This window comes from Pyrgilauda ruficollis, unplaced genomic scaffold, assembly GCF_017590135.1.
Source record: "Pyrgilauda ruficollis isolate IOZ18807 unplaced genomic scaffold, ASM1759013v1 scaffold38, whole genome shotgun sequence".
NCBI lineage: Eukaryota > Metazoa > Chordata > Aves > Passeriformes > Passeridae > Pyrgilauda > Pyrgilauda ruficollis.
In genome coordinates this window covers 3,446,374-3,467,660 of record NW_024525267.1, presented here as the reverse complement: position 1 = coordinate 3,467,660, position 21,287 = coordinate 3,446,374, and the positions used below count along the sequence as shown (strand labels likewise).

At 39.2% G+C, this 21,287-nt stretch overlaps 1 protein-coding gene across 1 annotated transcript in view; it reads left to right on the top strand.

The window, feature by feature from the left end:
- Nucleotides 1–1,592: 1,592 nt before the first annotated feature.
- Nucleotides 1,593–21,287, top strand: part of BEGAIN (brain enriched guanylate kinase associated) — a 78,405-nt gene continuing 58,710 nt past the window's right edge. Inside the window, exons 1-3 of the mRNA XM_041476156.1 lie at nucleotides 1,593–1,735; nucleotides 6,638–6,727; nucleotides 20,460–20,621. Of these exons, the coding sequence (XP_041332090.1) occupies nucleotides 1,593–1,735; nucleotides 6,638–6,727; nucleotides 20,460–20,621 (395 nt within the window). The remainder of the gene's footprint in view (nucleotides 1,736–6,637; nucleotides 6,728–20,459; nucleotides 20,622–21,287) is intronic.

The following is a 21,287-nucleotide window of genomic DNA, read 5'->3' as shown; positions in this document are numbered from 1 at the left end:
TTGTGTTTTGGCAACACAAATATTTGAAGGCATCAACACGCAAAATTAAACATTGCAAATAGTTCCAATTCTACCACAACAGCTCTGTCAACCCGCCTAATAGAGTAATAATTATTCATTCACATATTTATAGCCCAAGCATGGCAGTTCAAAGCCTTTATGCACTATTTTCCTCATTATTTCCTGAAAATAGTAGATTTAAAGTATGTACACACATATACATACACATATGTGTATGCATGTTCATACACACTTACAAAAGGCCACCCACATTGTTTGACAATTATAGGTAGAGAAATAGGTGGGTAAAGGAGATGTGATGACCCAGCAGCATTACTGATCACTGAGGCCACCCAAAATTTTCCACTGACAGATTTCTTAATGCTTTGCAAAGTTTTGACTGTATCAATGGGAATGTTGTAAGCCACATTCCTATGTTAAAATGCCTCAGCTATTTCAGAAAATATAACTAGGGAAAAAAAGGTAGGTTAACTCATAGCAAAAAAAAAAATTAGCCAATTGCTTTCTTCATTAAGAATACCTCAACCAGCCTACTTTGCAGCTGATAACTAAAATATTCCAAGGAGCTTTCCAGAGTGTCAGGAATTTTTGTTATAATTAGCATAGGCTTGCCAAGTTGGTGGAAAGGGGAATCTCAATCCATCCCAGTCCCAGCAGTCTGATGTCAGTGCCATTAACAGAGCCTGAAGGGGATCACATGTCAGTAGGAGATCACCTGAAAACCAGCACAAAAGAATTCCAGACCCTGCAGCCAATAGTTTGGCTTTAACATGGGGCCAGCCTAAATACCTCTGTGGGGAGTAAAGAAGACCCTGTTTCACACTTTGCCATCCACACAGATGGTGGGATTCAGCATCCCTCAGCGAGACTGCTGACAGCACCAAGCTGTGCAGTGGAGTTGGCACACCTGAGGGAAGGGATGCCATCCAGAGGGACACGGACAGGCCTCAGGGCTGGGAGGTGGCCCCAAACCTCATGAAGTACAACAAGGCCAAGAGCCAGGTCCTGCATGTGGGCGAGGGCAATCCCCACATAAATACAGGCTGGGAAGAGAACGGATTGAAAAGGATCTAAAGGACTTCCAGTCCCTAAAGGGAGCTTCCAGGAGAGCTGGAGAGGAACATTGGAGAAGGGCATGTAGTGATGGACAAGGAAAAATGGCTTTAAACTGGAAAATCATAATTTTAGATCAAATACTAGGAATAAATTCTTTGCTGCGAGGGTGGTGAGGCTCAGGTTGTCCAAAGTTATGGATGCCTCATCCCTGGAATTGCTCAAGGCCAGATAGGATGGGCTTTGAGCAACCTTGTTTAGTGGAAGGTGTCCCATGGCAGGGGAGTTGAAACTAGATGATCTTTAATGTCCCTTTCAACAAAAAACATTCTGTAGTTCTATGATTTTTATAAACTTTCAAAGTTGTGCACTTCAAAAGCATTAGTTTCTAAACTAGATCTTACATAGGTTAAATCTCAGTCAAGTGTTCTTGATCCTAGAGTTTAGAGACTAAGACTTCTCCCTAACCCTTTATGGCAGGTGAAGGTTTTTTAGTGTCTGGCTTCCCAAGGGGGCACATGGAAGTGGTCTCTTACCAGGAGCAGCAGGTGATGATGCACAAAGAAGACCCAATGGACATACAGGAGACATCTAATTTGGGGATTGAACTGATGGGCAAAGCTGGAGATGAAGAGAAGCCTTGGCAGGAGTTTTTAGAAGAGTGGGCCAAAAAAAAGACAAGAAATTGGATGAGTGAAAAAAAGTGCAGGTTTTTTCCTGGTCAGAAAGTTACTGAGAGGTTTGGACGGCTCAGGCCTTTTTCAGAGAAACACCTTCTCCTAAAATGTGTAAAATTGAGCTGGCAGAGCAACATGTCTGTATTCCTATACTGTCATAAAACAGGTATTACAGGGGTCCTCACCTTCTCCCTTTTCTGCTTCATGGACATTCCCAGCCTCCTTGTATTCCCACACACTCTGTTGGCATCTGTGTCTGCACTGCAGAGCTATTGCTCCTGTCCCTGCAAAATACCCAACTGGTGGGATGCATGCTTCCATTGGGCCCTGTTTGTCAGCCAGGGAGTTATATTGAAAATATTCATTAAGATGCATTGTTGCAGTCCCTGCAGCAGTTTTACACTATTTAATGCTGTGGTCATGGATAGTTCTGGTAACTCCAGGAATAGAACCACCACCCCCTCGCAGAAAAAGGGTTGTTTGACATTTTTATTAGCTTCACCCCTTGTTCTGTGGAGATGACAGCCAGTTACCTACAGTGGCATGACTGGTAGGAAAGTAGGTAGAAGGAAAAAAAAAAAAAAACCACAGCTGACAGCATCTTGCAAGTCTGTGATGCTAAATCAGCATCAGTGCCACGTGCCTTCTCGATGAGGATGGGATGTAGAGGTAGAGTCGTGACAGTATGTTCCAAGGTGTCCCTGTGGTTCTCCCAGCTTGCTCTGTCAATGTTTCATCTCAGGTTATTAGTATTTATAAAAGCATGCCCTTAAAATAGCTTCATGGTGTTAATAGAAGCAAAAATAGCAGTTCCTGCGCTTAAGTTGTTCGTAGCGGGGTAAAATAGGGCTAAATTGGGCAAGCAGAGAAATCATCATAGCACAACCCAATTTAAGGGTGACTTTCAAATCCCCTTCATGTCTTAAAAATCACTGACTTTAAGCTAAAATTTAGACGAGGATACATTCCTTCCTGCTTTACAGAAAACCCTTCTCCCTTTAAGAGGTGTAAGATTTGGGGTGACTTTGCTTAAATCTACTAAGTCGTCCACTCAGAAGTGGAGCAACCACAAGCTTCTGAAAACTCATTTCAGAAAAATCTTTCAGATTTGCATTTGAAATGTGTAAAATAGACATGTGGATTGTAAAACAGATCCTGTTGTGGGTTGACCCGAGGTGCCCACCAAAGCTGCCATGTCACTTCCCTTCTCAATTGGACAGGGAGGGGAGAGAAAATATTATGAAGGACTCTTGTGCTGAGAGATCACACACCAATAGCCATCAGGAGCCAAAGAGACCCCTCTTGGGGAAATCAGTTTATCACCAATAAAATCAAAGTAGAATAATAAGAAAATAAAATCTAAGTCTTAAAACACCTTCCCACCACCCCTCCCTCCTTCAGTCTGATCTATCTCCTCCCCTCAAGTGTCACAGGGGGACAGGAATGGGGGCTGTGCTGAGTTCATCACTTATTGTCTCTGCCACTCCCTTCTCCTGAGTGGGAGGACTCTTCACACTCCCTTCTGCAGTGTGGAGTCCCTTCCCTGGGGGACAGAGAGGGCACAATTCTGTCACCATGGCCAGCACCTGGGCTGCCTGTGCTCCAGCTCCTGGGGCACCTCCTGCCCCTCCTTCTGCTCTGACCTTGGCATCTGTGGAATGGCTTCTCTCACAGATTCTCTCTTCAGCTGCAGTTTCAGAGAGAACTGAAAAACAATTTATTCACCATCTATAGAATATGGAGAGGGGGGCATAAGAGGCATTGCATTTATTTTCCTTATCAAATTATTTCTTAAATAGGCACAGCAGTCTGTATGTGTCTATTCCAGGCACAGCAGATCAATGACCTTCTGGCACCAAAACTGATGAACCCTTAGCTGTTCTCTAGAGAGTGTTGATCATGCTTCGCTGAGAAATCCGTGTCTTTTTTTTTTTCTTAATTCTCTGTATGTCTGCAAGTAGACTCTGTGATTATTGCCAGATGAGCCACAGACAATATTTGAAGTAACTACTGCATGTTCTAAGACAAGACAAGGAAACACAGGCTATTACCACAGTGTGTCCAGATTCCAACCTCACTTGACACTGGAGTCTGTCTCAATCACATCAGTGAAGTATGAGTGAAGCTCTGGAGAAAGAAGAGAAAAATTAGTTACTTTATCATGCCTTGGTATAATTAAAAGTAGTTATAAAAATTGATAATCTGAAAAAATCTATCATCAGTTTGTTTGAGACTGATATTTTTCCTGTAGTAAACGACTAATTGTCTGGAGTGACTATACAATTTTTTTTTTTTAATAGGCTGGTTTCTTATTTGCAATACTTAAATGTTTCTTACAACTGTTGTTTCAGAAAGGAAACAACACAGTAACAGAACTGGGAGCTTTTCCCATTGTGTTTCCTTTAAAATTTGCAGTTGATTTAGACAAAAATGTTTGTCTGTTTTGCTGATTTCTTATTTGCCAGTGCTAAAAGAATATCCCATGTAAACTGCAGAGGTTGCCAAATTAATTTTTGTGGTTTAATATGAGGCAAACAAATCTTTCCATTACTAATTATTTTTTGACCTTGCATATGAGAATAGGATTAGACTGACTACAACTGACACTGATTATGTGAGACAGGATGTTATTAAATCCCTTTGGGGAGCTTTTGAAAGATCCACCACATTTAGAGAAGAGAGCTTTTCTCTGTCTTAGCTCATTTATGGAGCAATTACATGTGACTTACTACAAAAACGATGTCAAAAAAAAACACTGAGCAAACAGCCAAAGTGGAATTTACACCACTCCCATCTCTGTCAAAACATCTCACAACCTCACAGCCTTAAAAAAAAATTTTGTCAAGGTTACCTATAGCAAAACCATTTGCTATATATCAGCAAAAGATATGACATATATTGGATTAAGACTACATGGAGGAGAATTTGTAATGGATATGAAGGCAGCAGAGATTTCTCATTGCTCAAATGGCTTCTTTGCACCAGGAGCCCAAATTTAATTAATTTTGCAGGCTTGAAAAGCCTAATGTTTTCATTTAAGCTATCTCAGGATTTGCAAGTTTTGTTTTTCATTAGAACATTCCTATAGAGGGTTTCTTAGTGAAGTGCAGAGAAATGTGCAAAATGTACTGACTTGAAAAACCTCTGCTCATTCTGGAAAAACCTGTGGCTAAATTTTCTGCTTTGTTTGATTGGGTTTTTTTGTTTGTTATTTTTTTCCTCAGTATGTACAAGAAGATTTATGGCTCTTATTAACAGAACCTGTTTTCCAAAAAGATTTCTGCTGCTCTATCAATCACTGCCATATCAGATTAAAAAAAAAAATAAAATACTTTTTTCCACCTGCACAGATTCATCTCTGTGCTGTTAAAAATGTATAATCCAAAGTAATACTGACACTTCACTGCAGAACCAACAGTACCGAGGTGTTATATTGCAAAGATTTATTCTCACCCCCGGTTTGATTTCAAAGTTGATATTGCTGTAAATTATTGTGATGACAACACTTAATACTTGGGCCCTCACATTTTGTTTGTTTTCCTTGTGTGTCTTCCCATACTAAATCCAAGACAAGTATGGAAGAAGTTAAAAGATACTTAAATGTTTTTTCCTTAGGTACGACTCAGTGGCGTGACTAAAGTAACATGCTGGCACTCACACTTTTCCTCAGGGTGTCTCAAAGACCACCAGCTTGCTGCCAGTGGTCCTTGACATGAAGCCAAACCTAGGGCAGACTTAGAGCAGTGGCAAGAGCCTCAGCAGGATTACCCTGTCCCACAAACACTAAGATTCTCTGCTGCTCTCTGTAGCACTCCTGAAATATGTCTTGCATGTAAAGGTGTGTTCATCTTTACATGTGTTGCCCAGAAGGTCCCTACTTTACAGTAACCACTGGTAATTGATGGTGAGTACTGGAGGGTAGGATTTTTTGCACATGTAGTGATCACTGACCACAGGGAAAGTTTAGGTAAAGATTCTGGTCCATAAATATAGATATGCTTGCGTCAGGAAAAACTGATTTTTACTGAGTTTGTTCTTCAGGGAATGTTATGTTGTATTTCTGATATTGCAAATGAATAAAGCAGTACTGCATGAGGTGTTCTGCATGGCCAAATATTGTAGTCCTTACTCAGAATTTACTCAGGAAAAACCACCTTTGACTTCAGTGAGGATTTGCTTGACTAAGGACTGCACAGACTGTTGTGAATCTTACCAGCATTGCTTGATGCTAATGTTGGGCAACAGTTCTCATTGCTAATTTGCCTGCCTCGTCCTTCTCCTGGGCTCAGGATCTGCTTTTGCTCTGTGGTATTCATAGCTTCTATTGCTAGTTCAGATTCTTTGTGCTTTTCTTTCCCAGCAAACATTTTGCAGCTATTGTTCTGCTGCTGGTAGATGAGCACAGAACCTGGTATACAGGACTTGAACCTCAGCCCAGATTCAATTAACACTGTTAAACATGTTCTCACTATGGTGCTCAGAAGAAATTTTGATGACCCTCTTTCAATGAAGCATAAATTTGTTTAAGCTGATGCTTTTAGAATGCAAAAATATAAGGGCTTGATTCACAAATCTTAAGACCAAATGCTTCTGCAGTAAAATAGATGGAGTAGCACCCATTTAGAGCCACCAAAAGATCAATTGTAAATGCTTATTGTGCCCTACAAAATTCAGCCAAGAAAGTTACTAAATGTGTGTGCTGTAGCATCACTCTGTTTTGTAATTTTAATGCTGCTTTAAAGTAAGATATTCTGAACAATAATTACAATAATAATTAGTACCAAATTATGCCATAGCCTTCTGATACGAAGAAAACTAGCTAGGTTATCACTCGTATGTCTTATGAGCCATACCTAGCCATGGTTTATCCTCTATTCATGCTACAGGGTACGAAATTCCTGGGTGCCAACCTGCCTATGGCAACCTAGAATTCTCCAGGGCAGGCTCGCAAAATCTTCACCTACTCTCTGGGACAGGTAACTAATAAGTGATGTTTTGTGAAGTTATGCTTTCTTTCTAACTTTCTGATGTCCGTAAAAATGTTTCATTTCTTCATGTCAGTCCGTGGTCTCTCATTGTTCAGTTCCACTGTGTTTTCTGGACTAGGGGAGTAGCAGCAGATCTGTTTGTTCGAGTGCTCTAGATGCTTACCTCAGCCAAGCCTGTAATAATTGTTACTAACATGCCTAAAACCTGAAAGTTGTTTAAGAGGCTGCAAAATCTACAGCTGCCTACTACCAGTTAATCTTTTTTTCTGATGGAGTAGTTTGACAATGCAGGTGCATTACTTTTCACTGTTGGTGCCACAGTTATCTGGGCAGTTCACCCACCTTTCTTAATAGCTGGTATGTATATATATATTTTCTTTCCTTTATCAGGTTTACATTAATCTTGAGTCTCCTGAGCTAAGGATATTTCAATGCTATAGGTACAGAACACTGAAAGGCTGGGGGACTTATGACTGATTCTGGTTTACATTTCTATGCAGCATGTAGTGTAAGTTTAAGAAACGACTCAGTTTTCCATATTTTGCTTAAATTCTCTTCTACTTTTCTCCTGAATTCACTGTCTATTCTTTTTTCTTGACTTTATTTCAAGTGGCAGATATGTAGAAGAAATGTCATTCACTAATCCTATACCTTTCAATGACATACGAAATATTGTAATATATTTCAAAGTTAAAAAGTTATTAGGTTAAAAAAATAAATACAAACTAAGCTTCAGATTGGTTCCTGCAGTCTATTGATTTTCTCTGAATACAAGATAAAAATGTGTGAGGAAATTTCATCTTAAGAGAGCTGATAGTGTAAGAAAGACATAAGTGAGATTCTTTTTGATTTTTTTTCACATGGTCTACACTCTGTGGAGCGAAAAAAAACCCAGCAATCTTGGAAAACTTGTTTGAATTCTTGCTTTTCATTCCCCTGGGATTCTGCAGGTACACTCTACTCTTACCTGGGTTTGGAAGACCTTGATGCAAAAATAGCTTTGCTCTGCTGCTTATTCTTGCTAAAATCAAGAGATGACCATGAAGTGAAACATAATCCAGGCATATAAAACTCTTTTATAAAATGTTCAACCCTAATTCCAACTTGGTTGAATATTTGGAATTCCTTTAAAATCAGAAGAAATTCACAGATCCACTGTGTAATCACTAAGTTTGATCTTACGTTCTGTTTTAAAATGGATGTCCACATGGAATTTCTGAGTCTTGGGATGATACTTAGTCATCTTTCTGTAAGGTTCACTAAAAATACTTTTTTTTTCCTACCACCATTGTCTACTTTTAGTTGTTACCTATGAAACAAAAAAGCTTACTCTTGTAAAGGACAATATCATAATTTATCTCCAACTGTACTACAACTTAAAATGCACAAATCCAATATTTTAGCTCAACCTATTTACCCATTTCATGAAAATATTAAAAGTAAATAGTCATTGAAAGACAATTTTCATTTTCCTATGTGCTTTTTGAAAAGCTCACAAGGACCTACATTTTTAGAGAAATTTTTGTATTTCCTGAAAGCTGGCTTGTTTCTTTCCTGTGAGTAACTCAGGTTTAATCTCACTGTTTCAACATATCTAGACTGTAAAACAACATCTGGAAACTTGCTTTCTAGTTATATTGAAAAATACCACCTTGCTGAAGGAATTAATAAAAGACCCAAATGTTTGTTTGGTAAAATGAAAAATAGTGAGTATGACAAGTGTCAGCATTTACAAAATGAGAATAGGTTCTACTTTATCCAGCCTGATGCACCTTAACCTTTAAAAACTAATGAGAAAGCAGTAACAGTATCAACAAGAGATTTCTAGTAAAAACCTAAGTTTTGATTAACCCAGAATGCTGAAGTTGTTCAGTTATAATGTGTCAGAAGGAAAAAAAAACAAAAAAAACAGAGATGGCCTATGTTTATGTAATCCACATCTCAAGGCACAAGAGGAATTTTTGGGAAAGTCTAGAGTAGTGAATCTGCTTCCTCACCCAGTACAGGTCCTTGGGGTGCTACATCTGCAGGGGAGGTGGAATCAAAGGGCTCCTGGGTCCCCTCTGAAGGAGCACATTGTGCATTGCTTTTCACATGAATAATGTGAGCAGCTTTTCCATGAACACCTGCTGCCTGACTTGGTCCCTCCAAATCTGCAGAGAGATCTTTCATTTGCTGGCTCACTCCGAAAACTGCCCAAGAGCCAGTGTCAAGGTGCAGGGCTGGTAACAAGAGTTTAGAGGAATGCAGTCCTGTTCCCTCTCCTTTCCCATACAGCCACAAAAAAAAAAAAAAAAAAAAAAAAAGTGACAAACAAGAGTTTTACACTGAAAAGCCAGTGCAGCCAGGGGAGCAGGATAAAATACTGAGCTAACAAATTATGACATTCAGCTGGGAGGAAAGTTGTGTGAAATGATGGCACAACATGCTGAGCCATGGGGAACTTGCTAGAGGTGAACTCATTTATGCTCTTGCAGAGTAGAAGACTTCTCAGTTAACAAGTCCCAAAATAGTGTGCTGCAGTGTATAAAACAAGGTAGGGCTTGAAATAATTAGCCACAGATGACAGATGGCAACTCCTTTCTCTTTTTTTCCTTCTTTTCTTTTGCTGTAATATCAAGTTGATCAAAGAGCTGAGGATCATTTGTTATGGTAGGAAAACTAAAAATATCTTGAAATATTCAGGCAAAACAAGTTCATTCAGGTACAAGCCAGTAGCTCTCGTTGTTCCTGTTCAACACCTTGTACATGAGTCTATGTGTAGTAATAGTTTCCCTCTGGATCTGAATTACATGTGCACAGCAGAGAATTTGGATGTGTCCTGGCTTAGAAGCATTATTTTAAAAATTTATTAAATCAAATAGTTAATTTATATAATGTAATTGTTTGCTTGTGTTAACAAACCAATGATCTTTTGTACTGCCAGAAAACCCTCCAGAAAAGTACCCAGAGCTCACCTCTCTGGCAGGTCACTTGAGCAATGCCATACAGGGGCTCTGCGAGGGGAACCAGATGCCAGGGAGCAGAGGCTGCAGTAGAACTGACTGCACCCACGGCCTCTGGAGGTGTCTGAAGGGGCAGTGCTGCATCTCACTCCAGGCAGGAGCAGCATTTCCTCCTGGGCTCTTAGGAGTAACATCTGGCAAGCACGGGCGCTGTTTTAAAGGCAAGCACCTATGGATTCAAGTTAGAGACACAACAGGAGCTTCTGTCTTGCATGACTTCTGTCACAAAAGAGGATCAGAACACAACTCTAACAGATGTAGTTAAAAGGAGAATTCAGTAATTTGCTCAAATAATGTAATATACACTGCTCATAAAGGAAAAAAGCCATAGAATCTCCAGTCCCAGTAGTAATTCTGTCTGACTGGTTCACGAGCGAGAAGAGCGTATTTGATTTTTTCAGCTGCTTAGCATAACCTTTCTGATGGAAGTGTTAAGCCAACACACCTAAATTAGTCCCTTGAGCAAGACAAAGATGAATTTCAAATCAGAGGAAAGAGAGAAAAGGATTGGGAAAGGAAGGAAATAAGATGAATTTCAAATCAGAGGAAAGAGAGAAAAGGATTGGGAAAGGAAGGAAATAAGATGAGAACGGAGATTATAAGTCTGTTAACCTATGTCTGGATGTTTTATACCAAATAAAATAGGTACAAAATTCTATCCCTGCTTCTAAAGCACATTTCTCCAGTATTCCCCTACCACACTTCCAACCTCAGTCCTTTAATAGAAAGAATAAGATCAATTTCAGATTGCTTCTGGCCAGTGGGCTTCACCCATTCTCATTACATTCCTATTACACATAAACTGCACAATTCAGGAGGAGCCACACTTCTGTTCCAGCACAGCTTGATCCAGATGAATTGGGGAAATAAACAGACAAAAACAAAAGTGAGAAAGGTTTAATAACACAATTAAAATATAACTTTATAAGCTTGTGAGCTGATGTGGCAGGCTGCTCTCAGTAATTTCCAGAGGGAGTGCTTATCCGTGACTACAAACCAAAGCAATCTAGAAGCTGGCCACTCAGAGCTGTAAGGAGAGCTACTGCAACTGAAGGCAGCCTGCTTAATCACCTGGAGAGCTCTCTTTAGCTTTCTAATCACAAATTGAAGTCTACCTCTAATTTTGCTTCCTCAATTTTTCAATACCTTACTATTTTTTCCCCTTTCTTATCACCTCTCGGTAGTCTGGATTCCCTAGTGAGATGCAATGCAGACGGGTAGGATTCTGACAGACATTAAAAAGCAGAAAACAACTGTTCAACAACTTCAAATAACTTTCTGTTTGAGGCAAACCCCCCCACCACTCAGTGGCCTGTGTTACATCACATTTGTTGCAGTCAGCCTTTGCTGCTGGTTTTCTTACCCTTTTGAACCCTGCAACTTTAGACTGCAACTCACGAGTTCTGCTACCCAAACACTTTATGCAAAGTTATCAGCCTCTGGGAAGCCAGGAAATAGCAGCTCTTACAGGGGTGAACCTTCTTCCAGACTCATGGGAACAGCAGAGTTTGGACAGAAAGCAGTGAAGATCCCTTAATCCCTAGGAAGGGTCAGGGTCATTCTGATTCTGCTCTCTTGCACAAATGCTGTCTGAAGTTTGCCACACCAGAAGTTTCCTTCCTTCTCTCCCAGTTTAACCATCTGATTCATTTCAGATGTGCTCCAAGCACTAGGCAACATTTGAACAATGCAGAAAATATGAAGCAGGGCATGAACATGAACGGAGTCCTTCATTATGGTAGGAAAATAAACATGTCCTTCCTACCTCTAGAAAATGAGCCAGAAAGCATGTACTCCTTCTAGAATCCCATGCTGGTTTTCTTCTCTTGGATCCATATTTTCCAGCTCTCCAAGCTTTCATTTTCTAGCAATACAGAAAAACAAATTGAACAGACACAGTCCTTATTCAAACTTTTGTAGGATCACTTACTGAGCCTAAAGGTTTGCATTTAAGCCACTGCTACTAAGAGTTTACCTGCCAGAGCTGAAAACAATTAGTTTCCACTTCAAGGAGAGCCTAACAGAGGCACTAGAAGCCAACCTGGAAGAAGGCAAAAATCATAGTAACAACTTCTGCTGCTTCCATTCTTTCCCTCTACTTTAGTCACCTTTGAATTTGGGCACAAGGCTCCTGCTGTTTTGCTGTGCACTGCATTCATTTCTCACATAGTCAGGTATTCAACCTCAGAAGTGTCTCATAAGCAAAAATGGGCATCTCATTCATAGAAAACAGAAACATATTTGGAAGATTCCAGTTCCAAACCAAGTTAGCAGAAGTATTAAATCAGTCCTCAGAGAGCTGGCTCAGCCCTCCAGTCTCTGCTCAGCCCTTGCACCAAGCAGTGACAGTGCACGTCCTGGCTTGTAAGCCCACATTCTTCCTTCTCCATGAGCTGCTCTGTACCCTTGCTTAGTGCCCTGCACATTAACACACTCCTGGTCACAAGTCTGGATTCTCATAGCTCATTTTCATTTGCCCTTAGTATTTTTCAGTACACTGGGGGAAAGAAAATGTCCGCTGAAGAAACTTCATTTAAAATAATCAAGACACCTTTAGTGTCTATTTCCAAAAGCTGTAATTTTATTTGTGGTATTTCTATTCAATCCATTCAGAGCCTTAGGTTATGGATAGCACCTTTAAATAAAGGAAAACTTGTATGTCTTTATTATGAGTACATTTTAAAAATCTTGTCACGTTTCACTGACAATAATGGCATTCACTTAAGACAACTCAGTGCTGACAGATGGTCCTCTAAGGGTTTTTTGCATGTCAACACGTAACTGAATTTTTTGTATCTTAATCACCTCATATTACAGTTAATACCGAATGCTCTTGTTGGATAGATGTGTCTGTGGGCTTCTGATATTTGTTACAGAAGTCACCCTTCTGCAGTGAAAGACTGTCAGGTCATTATTCAGTGCAGTTTTATTTTAAAGAGGGATTACTCTTTTCTACGTCTTATGAATAAGGCCAGTACAATTTAGACACATTTACCATATGATATATCTTGTCTGGTTTGTATTTTTAATTTTGTGAATTATGAAAGAGTGACTCCTGTCCAAAGTAAAGAAAAGCTACCTTCCAATATCCAGTGATGTATCTGTTTTAAAGCAGCTGTATGAACTCTACAGGTGCCACAAATAGGTTTTCATGCTAAGGATCTATCCCACAGCACTTGGCACTTCAACTGCTAAACATCTCTTCCTTTCCCCACCTCCCTTCCAAATGACACTCTTTAATTTTTCTGATAAAGGGTCCCTCTTCTCCAGTTTAAATTCTGTCAGAATGCCTGGAACCTAAGAAAAAGACTCTGTTACTTGTTTTATGTGTCCATCAGTCATTTGGAAACTATCTGAGCTCCAGATTTGGATCACCCACACGTTTGTTCTGAAACATATGTACAGGCCTTCCTTCTCATAATCCAAACCCAGCTTCAGGTTGTTTATTTTGAAAGCAAGTACTGCAAAGAAAATTCAAATGGTTTAATACTTGCAAAAAAAAAAAAAAACTTCTTCAAAAGCTATCTTTCTAAATATGTTTGTATATATATCTACAGGAAAGAGAGATCTGCATGCAATTTGACAGGCAAACTGTTCATACTCCAAAGTTTCAAATATAAGTAATTTCTTTGAAAGTAATGGAGAAATTTGGTGGATGTGCTGCAATGAAAAAATCCTGACAGACCTTGGTAAAAATTAAAAAAAAAAAAAAATTGATAAGCTGAACAAAGTCTGTGTGAGCCTGAATTTACAGGAAAATGCCTATTGCAGAACTTGGATACACATTTGCATAAGCAAATTTCTTTAAGTATAAATGAAACTCCTGAATAAAGAGCACAAGAAAAGTGGGATTTGCGAGCTTGGCTCTGAGTCTGAGATGCAGCATGTAATCTTTTTCCCCAATAAAATTTATAATTTCAAGTCTGTAGTTGGATTCTCAGACTCCGGATCTTGACTTTGTAATTTGATCCCATCCCCCTCCTAATCAGACAGAGAAAGAGCAAGGTTAGACACAAAAACTGCAGACAAGAAAGATAGTTTTGGCATTAACCTTTTGAAATGGTGACCCTGAGCATGTAACACATAATCAAAACTTGATTAACATAGAAATCCAATTACTGCTTCATTAAAAATCTTTTATTAATCTAGAAAACACTTGTAAAATGCATTTACTTCATTTCCCAACAACTACAGCTTGAAAAAATGTTATTGAGGGGTCAGATTCAATGTCAAAACTGTCATCTCAAAGCTATTCCTCCTAAGCTGGGGTTTGGGTGCCTTTCTTGCAGAATGTCTACTTTGGGCAACATGCAGACCCATTCCAGAGTCATGTCCAGCAAAGACCTGCTGGAATGAAAAGTCCTGGGTAATCCCGACTACCAGATATGGATCGTCAAGAGCTGCTGGAGACAAAATTCTTGGGAAATTTCAAAATCAAGCTGTCAATGCAGTCCAGCTCCATTGAATAGTAATGCAGTAGCACTGAGGACCTGCTGGCATCTCTGCCAGCTGTGAACATCCCCAGAGATCTCTGTTCCCACCTTGCTGCTCCCTGGGGTGTGAGGTACAGGTCACAAAGGTGCCTCCCAGAGCCTTGCCTCTTGCCTGGCTGATGACATTCATGTCTGTGATGATCAGCTGCATCCAAAAATCAGAAAAAAACCACGTGTGTGGATGGCTGCTTTCCTTGAGCCAAAGAGCCCATCTTTTGCAGAGATCCACAGCAGACTCACAGTGTTGGGAAAGTGCTTCCAGGAAAGCAAGGTCACAAAGCTGCTTCAGGCCCTCTGGCTGTCTGTCATCAGTGGCCCAAGCTGCCATGGCATGACTGGGTGTCCAGGTCCTCCCTTGGCCTTTCCCAGAGACCCTCTCCTGATCTTTATCTCTTTCACAGAAAACACCTTGTAGAGTTAACTGTTATTGACCTTTCCCTAGACAAAACCCCACCGGGTAAAAGAAGAAAACATCATTTTTTAAATTCTGTTCATAATACATTTTTAAAATTTTCTCCAGTGCTCCCAAACTCCTGATCCTATGAAGTGGGTTTTTTTTTAGAATGTGACACATCACAGACATGAAGCAGACCTGATAAACAATTTAGAAGCATTTAGTGGTTCATTTTTGTGGGCCTCCACACCGTCTAAGCAAACAAGAAAGGAAATACTCTTACCTCATGTCATACACACAGGACTGAGTCAGGAAGAGGGGGAGTTATCTGATGAGATGTGATTGTCTGCGTCTGAGACACTTGACTAGATTCCCTTTGTAAGTAACGGAAATGGATACTTCCAGATTTGCGTCAACTCTGAAAGCAGGTTTCTAAAATAGGTCAGATTTTAATTTCATCCTGGTGGTGCCTGCTCTTGACTAAGAACAGGAGCCAGAGCTGACCAGCAGTAGGCAAGCTCAGTCCTGCCTTGACTCTCTTGAGTGGTATAACCTTTGTAAAAGCCATGTGCAAAACAGAGATCCAAAACCCAGACCAGGTTACTTCTTACACATTCTTTCTTCCAAGACAGGTTTTTTACCCACAAAATGCAACTAGTTCTACTTAGGATTTCACAGCTGCATTAAAATGACTGTTTCACTAGCCAGAAATTAGAACCTTTGATATGGGTGTTTTTCAGTATATATATGGCATGGGCATCTATTTTGCCTTTGATTCATTCTTTTCACTGCTAATTTCACTCTTAAAATCATTAATCAATTTTTTTTTTTTTCCACTCACTTCAGGAGCAGTGGGAAGGAATGTAATCAGTCCATTCAGAGAGAATTTCCCTAGTTCAGAAAAAAAAAGGGTTTGCTGTGGTTTTAAAGAACATGGCAGAACCCTCTAAAGCCAGAGCCCTGGCGTGGCAGGCAGATGTGGAAAGGGCTGCTGAAGCAGTTTGACAGTGAGATGGAGATGTGGGGTTGCTGGAATGCTCCACTGATGAGGCAGACCCATAGACATCAACTCTTAGGGAGGGAAGGTCCAGGGAGCCCCCTTTTTGTGGGTCACATGAAGGTGGAAGGCTCTAGAAATCATCTGGCCTCCAGGCAACTGAGCACCCCCAGCTTTGCATGCCAGCACTCCTTTGTCATCAGCCCATCTGTCAGGCAGATGAGCTGGCAGAAGATCAGACAGGTACAATGAAAACCTGCTTGTTTGCCAGCACACCTTCCTCCCATAGGCCCTTATCATGTGGCATCTCAGCTTTGTCTGAAATCCAGTGGGAATGTGCTCACTTGGAGCTTCCCCAGCCAGCACTACAGTTTAACCCTGACCAACAGCTGCAGGCTGAGATAATGTTTGTGGGCACAAATTTCTGTGCAAATATATGTTTCATCTATTTTATACTTTTTATGAATGTAAACAGAGCTAATCAGTGAAAATAATACTTTGAAAAGTTGAAAGACCTGTTTTTATTAACCTTGAAAGTAACTCCCCTTGAGAGCTTTTCTTTCACCAGTTTAAAAATTTAGTATTGTATTTACTGTCCTTGTTGTTAAGGAAATATTTTAATGAAGCAAAGTGGGTAATGACTTGCAGACCTCTGATTATCACAGGAGCAGAACATTAGAGATTGTTAAAAGAAATAGGCTACCTCTTATGCTAAAGGTGGAATAATCTACAGGACCTTTGAGCCTGCCCTGTAATTCCATACTCCTTGGAGCTGTCAGAGTTTCCGGAACTCCATGGAATAGAGGATTTGTGTTTTCTAAGACATAGCACTACCAGATTGCTGAGACATAGCACTGCCAGAATACTTTTTATTTGCAAATAAGTCCTGTCCTTTCTCCTGGCTGTACTTTTTTCCATTTATTTTCTTAGTTTTACATATATATAAAACTAAAGAACCATGGGAATCAACTATCCCCATGGACATAAATTATTAATCAAAATATAGTGATTTAGTAGCATCAAAAAATTGTGCAATGAACTTTTCTAATTAACTGTTATATGAAAAGCAGAAAAAAATGCAGCTAATTTATGGAGTTGGTTGGTTGGATTGAAGACAAGGGAAAATGCTAAATGATTGACTTTGTTTTGACTCCATGTTTTGACTTTTTATCTTTTCCCTCTTTTAACTCTGATTAAAGTACCATTATCAAATTTACAATGGTAAGAACAACATGAAGCTCTCCTCATGAAAATCTCCGATTTCTAGAACAAAAAACACAACACAGCATAAGGAATGAGAATCCAAGCATCTCATTATGAGATAACACTGGAAAATAATGGTAAGGGGAAGGTTTCCAGAGAAAGAACATCTGTTTCATGAGATATGGAAAAAAAAAAAAAAAAACCAAAAAAAAACAACCCCAAAACAAGCAAACAAAAATCTCGTGAGGTACCTTAGATTAATACAAAACAAAAATTGAAATTCTCATCCTGTTATTAGAGATGCAGGATTTGATACATTACATCCTCTTATTCTTTCTGCCGTTTCACTCATTGCTTTGCCTTTGCTTCTTAGACACTTGTTCATATAGAACCAAAATCAAGATAAAGCAACAGGGTTTACCTCAAACTGGTAATGTATCAAATCATGCAGAAATCAAAGCCATTTTGGGAATCCTGGGAAATCTGCTCTCAGTGTTACAGCTATTAGTACCCATTCAATGGTTACAATCTAAGATTTGGGAAAATTTCCCTATTGTGCCATTCACGAGCGCAAGTTTCATTGTGCCATTGCTTAAAGTTAGCTATCTTTCCAGAACTTGCTTGACTCAAGATGGATATTAAAGCAGATGGTTTAACACTTTCCCAGCTGGGGTCTTTTCTCTTTTTCTTTATTTTTTCTTCTTCAATAAAAGTGACTGTAAGTTTTTTGCCACTCAGCATATTCACGTGACATATTACATGTTCACTCACCATATTACGTGTCAGAATGTAATTTCTTTCCTTCTAAAATTCTTACCTTTCCATCTAATATTGTATTTTAATAAGGACTCGCTGTTATGCATCTACTATTGTATCCTAAATAATCCCATCATAAATCAGGGATTATTTCCTATCTAAAAATTATATATCTTCTTAAAAACAATCAGCTGTTTTAACATGTATCAGTTGACTCAAAATACACAGTGAGGAGGGATTTTCCTAGGTTTGGGAGAGTTTAAAAATGTCACCCCATCTTTCCAGCATGGCTGGAAATGAGTAGATCTATTCAGAATTATGGTTTGCTGGTTGAGAATAACTTTCACTTTTGAAGCTGCCTGAGTTGTGCTTTTATCAGTGGAGCTTTTTTTTTTTTTTTTGTACAAACTTACACCTGTGGTTTACTACCCAAATTATCATGTGGAAGAGCCCATGTATATAGACTGTTCCAGTAAACCACACAAGAATAGTCTTGATTTTAATGGGTTGAATAATCTCATTCTGAAAGCTAAGAATTCTTGAGTACAAATACTTCAAAGTGAACTTCAAGGGAAGAAAACGAGCTGGAAGTTTATCCTTCTAGCATAAGCTTCAGCCTGCCAAAACCTACCAAACTGAATCTAAAAGCACATTTTGGCATTCCAGACCAGCACTGTCTTCCACTTCAGGATCAAGCTTTACACAGAACTCAGATTTTTAACCCCAAATTTCCCCACATAGACAGGTCTAGGCACAGTGGTCTACGCAGAAGCAACTTCATTTGAAGAGTCAGGGGTTTTGCTCCTGATTAATCTTCTCACAACTGAGACCCAAAGCAAGAAGTACCTACATGAGGAAGCAGAAAATAAAGTTACTGGAGGTGATTCACTTCCCCCTTTTTTCTCTTTTACGAAGCAATCTCCAGCTATTACTAACTTAAACATTCCTGACGTTAATATTATATTTTTACCCCAACAGCTCCTCTTCCTCACAAAGTTGTGTTCCCTATGTCCAAAACTTCCCAGTGCAGCAGAATGCTCTAACCTTCCCTGATCTGACTTAGCTTACATTAACTGCACTTGTCCAGAAGCCTCAGCCTGGGCATTTTTATCCAAAATCATAGCTGGAGGATCTACAGTTCGTTTTCCATACAAATCCCAGCAGTTAGATTTTTATACCAACAGAAGACTTGAGATCATATCTCTTTTCATTCTAAACAGTTTTGACACTGAAACTGCCACTTTACAGAAGAAAATCTGAGTTTCCAGGCTACAGGAAGGAAAACTGACCACTCTTATTTCCCAGCATGAGCAGAGGAGTAGCAGGACAGGCCAGAAGCAGAGCTAGTGAAAGGTGGTATGATGGGGTAACATCATCAATGAAGACATGTAGAAATGAGCAGCATGGGTTCTCAGCTCCCTAGATAACTTCAGAGTTTAATTCACCAAGTGAAATACAAAAATTAAATGGTTATATTAAGTGGAGCTGCATTAAATGTCTGAATTAGAGTATATTATTTTAAGAGAATATAACCACAAGTGGTAATCTAAGTATAACTGCAACCACGCAATATGTGCAACTGAAATAGAGTGCCGTGTTGGCAAAACATTGGGCTGTTTCCTAGCTCAAAGCTGCATGGATCAAGCAAGCAGCAATTGTGAGGCTTTTGCATTAACTTACTGAGCTCCCATCACAGCTTGGAGAGGAGCAGCCAGTCACGCTGTAGACAGCTCAGATAAGTGTTCCTTGAAGACTGACATGTTGTTCCCAACTCTCTTGTCTAATTAAAGACCCAAAACATTATTCTACTGCAGCTGATGGCAGCACTCACTTGACATCAAAGGGAATCAAGATTTGCCATTCATTTATGAAGAACTATTTTTACCATATGATTAAAAAAAAAAAAAAAAATAAAAAAAAAAAAAGCCAATTCACAGTGCATCCCGTGGTAGCACTTTGTGTCTACGTGCTGGCAGACCCCAGTTCCACAGTGCCTCAGAGGTCCCACTTGGAGCCAAGAGATCAGCTCCACAATGAGGTTTGCAGTGTATGAACCAAGTTCCAGTCATCTCCAGAGATCCCAGCTCTGGCAGGAATCCCAGCCTGCTGTTCAACTGGCAAACATGCTGGAAGAGTGAAGAGCTTGCAGGCTAAATAGCCAAAGATACAAAAAACTCCATTGTGCAGATAAGAAGGCATATGCCAGGTGGCTCTCCTGAGTCTCCTGCTTTGTTTTGTGTAAGACTGTAACTGAAGATAGTTTACAATCAGGGCATAAGTGCTGAAAGAACTGTGAAAAATTAGGGATTACATCTGAGTCTGGAAAGCCTTGGCTCCCAAATAAATGGGGAGAAAAGGGAAAGATCTCCAACCTTAAAATTGTGATATTATTAATTACCATTCTCCAGTTGAAATGTTGAACAATAAGGTCTCAAAAAAGGAATCAAATGCGACAAAAATTTCTACCTCCACAGAATTTTAATTTGGATTTTAGGCAAGGAAATATTTTTGCATAATTTATTGTTGCTGCTCTATAGAGACCTGCTGCTTCAGTCATAGTATGGTAAGATAATTCTAAATGGAACGTCTTGTGTGAAACCAAACTCTAATCTGTGTTTTGTATTTTAATGAAGATTCTTTCGCAACATATTCCATTCTGGCTAATGAGATAGTAGCAATAAATGCACCAGAAAGGACAGATGGAAGATAGCCAGCTGTCTGAATCAGAAGATTTTCAAAGTGCAGTAAACAAATGAAGCACACTTTTCTGGCTCGAGGCCAAGCTATACTCTAGGGAACTGGTCAAAGAGTGGATCATGAAAAGCTTTTTGAGAGCAGCTAAATTCTACAGCTGTGGTCTTTGTTTTTCTAGTACTTTGCAAGAACAGAAGGGGGAATTACGAAAGCGCCTATCGTACACTACCCATAAGCTGGAAATGCTTGAAACAGAGTTTGACTCTACACGTCAGTATCTTGAAATAGAATTGAGACGTGCTCAGGAGGAACTTGAAAAAGTAACTGAAAAGCTGAGAAGGTTAGTAATGAACTTTTTGAAATAAATAGAGTTATTAGAATTTTAAGAGTGGCTGTATAAAAGGTGGATGTAAGTAAAAGCAAACACAGTTGCAGACATGCATGATTTATTATTTATTGATTACACATTATGTTTTGTATTTAATATATAGATTTCATTTACCTGAAGGCCACATAAAGTTATTTACATGTGATATGTAAGATGTCTCTGTACTAAAAGCAAATATGCAACTAGAAATACACCTATATATGTGCAAATATAAAATTATTTATGTATAAATGTACATGTGGAGTATTGCCAGATGGCATTACACATAGAAATGTTATAAACCCACTACATATATACACATATATTATTTATACTCTATATATATAGATAAATCTTTTATTCAATGACTTTGCACATTTTCTTTGTTTAGACTTCATTGTGCTGATACAAGAGAATAGAATTTGGCTCTCCATTACTCAAAGCTGAGACTGTTCAATTGAAACAACATTCAGGCATTTTGCATTATAGTACAGCAAACAATTTACTTTTACCAAGCAGAATGGAATGCTGCTGAAAAGATATTATTTAAAACTGTTGTAGCTGTGGTACAGTGCTGTGCAAATGGGAAACCCAGTTAATGTTAGTGATAAATTATGTTAAGCTTGTGCTTCTGACATT